Source organism: Corvus brachyrhynchos, unplaced genomic scaffold (assembly GCF_000691975.1).
Source record: "Corvus brachyrhynchos isolate BGI_N302 unplaced genomic scaffold, ASM69197v1 scaffold30, whole genome shotgun sequence".
Classification (NCBI taxonomy): domain Eukaryota; kingdom Metazoa; phylum Chordata; class Aves; order Passeriformes; family Corvidae; genus Corvus; species Corvus brachyrhynchos.
The window spans coordinates 581,058-583,741 of NW_008235742.1; the positions used below are offsets into that span (position 1 = coordinate 581,058).

Sequence of the window (2,684 nt, forward strand, 5' to 3'; positions counted from 1 at the left end):
GCGCCCCCTCCCGCCAACCCCCGCCGGCCCTGCCGCAACCCGTGACACTGCAGGGACACGGATGTGACCGGCGGGGCCTCATCCGCTCCACTCCAGCCTTGTTAACAGCAGTGGAATGTCAGGATTTGGCCCCAGACACCAGGAATGTCACCTCCAGCTGTGGTCCCATGCGGGGTGGCTGGAGGGACACAAAGCCCCCCCCTGAGCCCCTTGGGTGTGGGGTGCTGGGCTGGGGGGCACTGGCACGAAGGGAAGGTTTAACCTCACCCTTTTAAGTTGTTCTGATCAGAAAAATAAAGTAATTGGCCTTCCGCAAATGAAAAAACTCCAAGATAACTCAAAAACCACTTGAGAGCTCTAAATCCTCACCCGGCTGGTTTGGGAAGGGAAGGGTTTTTATGCAAATACACATTTCACACCCAAAAGGGACAGCGAGGCAGGGGAGCCGTCCCCCCTCCCCTCGTGCACTTACTGGGGCTGGAGAGGATGTTGGAATCCTCCTCATTGGAGCTGAGCAGCCGCATGAGCTTGGAGGGCTGTGTGTCATCCAGGGGGAACAGGCTGATGTAATCCTGGGGGGACAGGGGGGTCAGCCCCACCAGCCCTTCACCCTGCACGGGGGTGGTGACCCACCCTGGGCTCTGCACAGCCCCACGGCCCAGGATCTGATCTCTGTTCACCCAGAGCACCCCAGCCTGGGTGGGGCCAGACACATACTGACCAGCTCATTACAGCCCCTTGCCCAGAAAACAGAAGGGAGAATCCTGGATTTTAAGGTTGGAAGGTCTCAGAGAGCCCAGAGAAGCTGGGCAGGGAGTCTGGCTTCACCCACCCACTCCTGTCACCCTCACCTCCCCCAACCACTGCTGCTTTTGGGCACAGAGAGCCCTCAGCCAGCCCCTGCTCCACCCAGACACACCTCGATGTCCTCCCGGTGCCTCTTCTTCTGCCGGGCCGAGGCCTGGCCCTTGTTGTGGGAGGAGTAGGAGCTCAGGGCACACCACACAGAGAGCCTGGGGACAGAGCAGGGACACAGCCAGGTGCTGCCAGCCCATCTGAGGACAGGGTGTGAGCAGGGGGAGTGGCAGAGCCCAGAGAGTGAGCTGGGATGGGACACAACAGGTCCCTTCTCAGAGCGGGGACAGCAGGGAATGGGGACCAGAGTGGGAACTGTTGGAGCCAGAGTGGGATTTGGGCAGCTGGACCCTCATCCCAGCACAGATCACTCCCCTATCTCCCCAAACAGGCCTTGAGGAGACAGTCTCCATGGGTCTGGGGTCTTACTTGGCCAGGGCCTTCCCGGGGGGGTCCATGAGGGTGTGCCACTTGGAGGAGTCTGTCAGCAGGTTGGGCAGGATGTGGCCCAGCAGTGTCAGCGTCAGCTGCTGCATGTCCAGGCAGAAGATGGCATAGAGCAGCTCCACGGCCCTCAGCGTGTGCTCCTTCCGCGTCTCCTTCAGCAGCTCCTGCACGGCAGGGGGGGAGAGGTGGGCCTGCTCCACTCCCCTCCAGTGCCAAAACTGTCCCAGCGCCCAGCCCAGGGACACCCAGGACACTGGGAACACAAACTAGACCCACCAGTCCTGGCCTCAGCACCCCGCCCAGCACTGGGGGTCCCTCCTGCCCCCTCGTACCTTGACCAGGTTGTTGCAGAACCAGTAGACCCCTCCCATGTGCAGCAGGGTGTCGAAGATATGGATGGAGCGGCTGTCAACCCAGCCCTTCTCCAGCACTTTGGTGAACACACCGGTCAGCACCTCCTTGATGGGCTTCTTGGGGGGCAGAAGATTCCAGTAGGGAATGGTGTCCATGCCAGTGGAAGGGAATTTGATCTGCGTGGCCGTTTGCTGCAGGACGTCTGCACACATGTGCTCCAGGATGGAGCTCATGATCACCACGCTGAGGAGGAGAGACAGCGTCAGGGGGCACTGGGAAGGGACAGTGGGGCAGAGAAGGGCACGGCACCAGGAAGTTGGAGCTGGGCAGGAGATGGCACAGCACCAAGAAATGGAAACAGGAGATGACACAGCACTGGGAAGTGGAAGCAGGGCAGGAGATGACATGGCACTGGGAAGCAGAAACAGGGAAGATGGCATGGCACTGGGAAGAGGAAGAAGGGCAGGAGACAACATCACTGGAAAGTGGAAGAAGGGCAGGAGATGACATGAGATCAGGAAGTGGAATCAGGGCAAGAGGCCATGGCACTGGGAGGCAGAAGCAGGGCAGGAGATGGCACAGCATCAGGAAGTAGAAAAGGGGAAGCAGGGCAGGAGATGTGGTTCTGGGAAGTGGCAGCAGGGCAGGAACAGGCCCGTGTCCCCAAGCTCACCGCTCGTTGTAGAACTGGAGCGTGTTCTCTCCGTACAGGGGGGTGGCGAGCTGCCGGATCATCTGCAGGGACTTCTCCCGCTCATCCAGGCCCAGCATGCGGACATGAGCCACCAGCCAGGCCACGGCACACACCGCCATGCTGCACACCTTCCCCTTGATGTTGTCCGTGATTTTCTAGGAGAGCAGACAGAGCAGAGGATGAGCACAGCCAGGTGGACGCGCAGCCAGCACCTCCCAGGGCTGTGGGTCCTGCCTGCAGGGTCCAAGCCCTTCTCTCCTCCATGGGTGACACTGTCCCTGCCAGTCCCATTGCCACCCACGGGACAGTTTGGAGCAGGGATGAGGGGGTGGAG

General features: G+C 60.6%; 1 protein-coding gene across 1 annotated transcript in view; it reads right to left on the minus strand.

The window, feature by feature from the left end:
- Positions 1–2,684, minus strand: part of MED24 (mediator complex subunit 24) — a 17,767-nt gene that overhangs the window by 1,888 nt on the left and 13,195 nt on the right. The window contains exons 19-23 of the mRNA XM_017737141.1: positions 2,330–2,505; positions 1,635–1,899; positions 1,285–1,466; positions 920–1,013; positions 473–572 (exon numbers count right to left, since the gene is read on the minus strand). Coding sequence (XP_017592630.1) covers positions 473–572; positions 920–1,013; positions 1,285–1,466; positions 1,635–1,899; positions 2,330–2,505 — 817 coding nt within the window. The remainder of the gene's footprint in view (positions 1–472; positions 573–919; positions 1,014–1,284; positions 1,467–1,634; positions 1,900–2,329; positions 2,506–2,684) is intronic.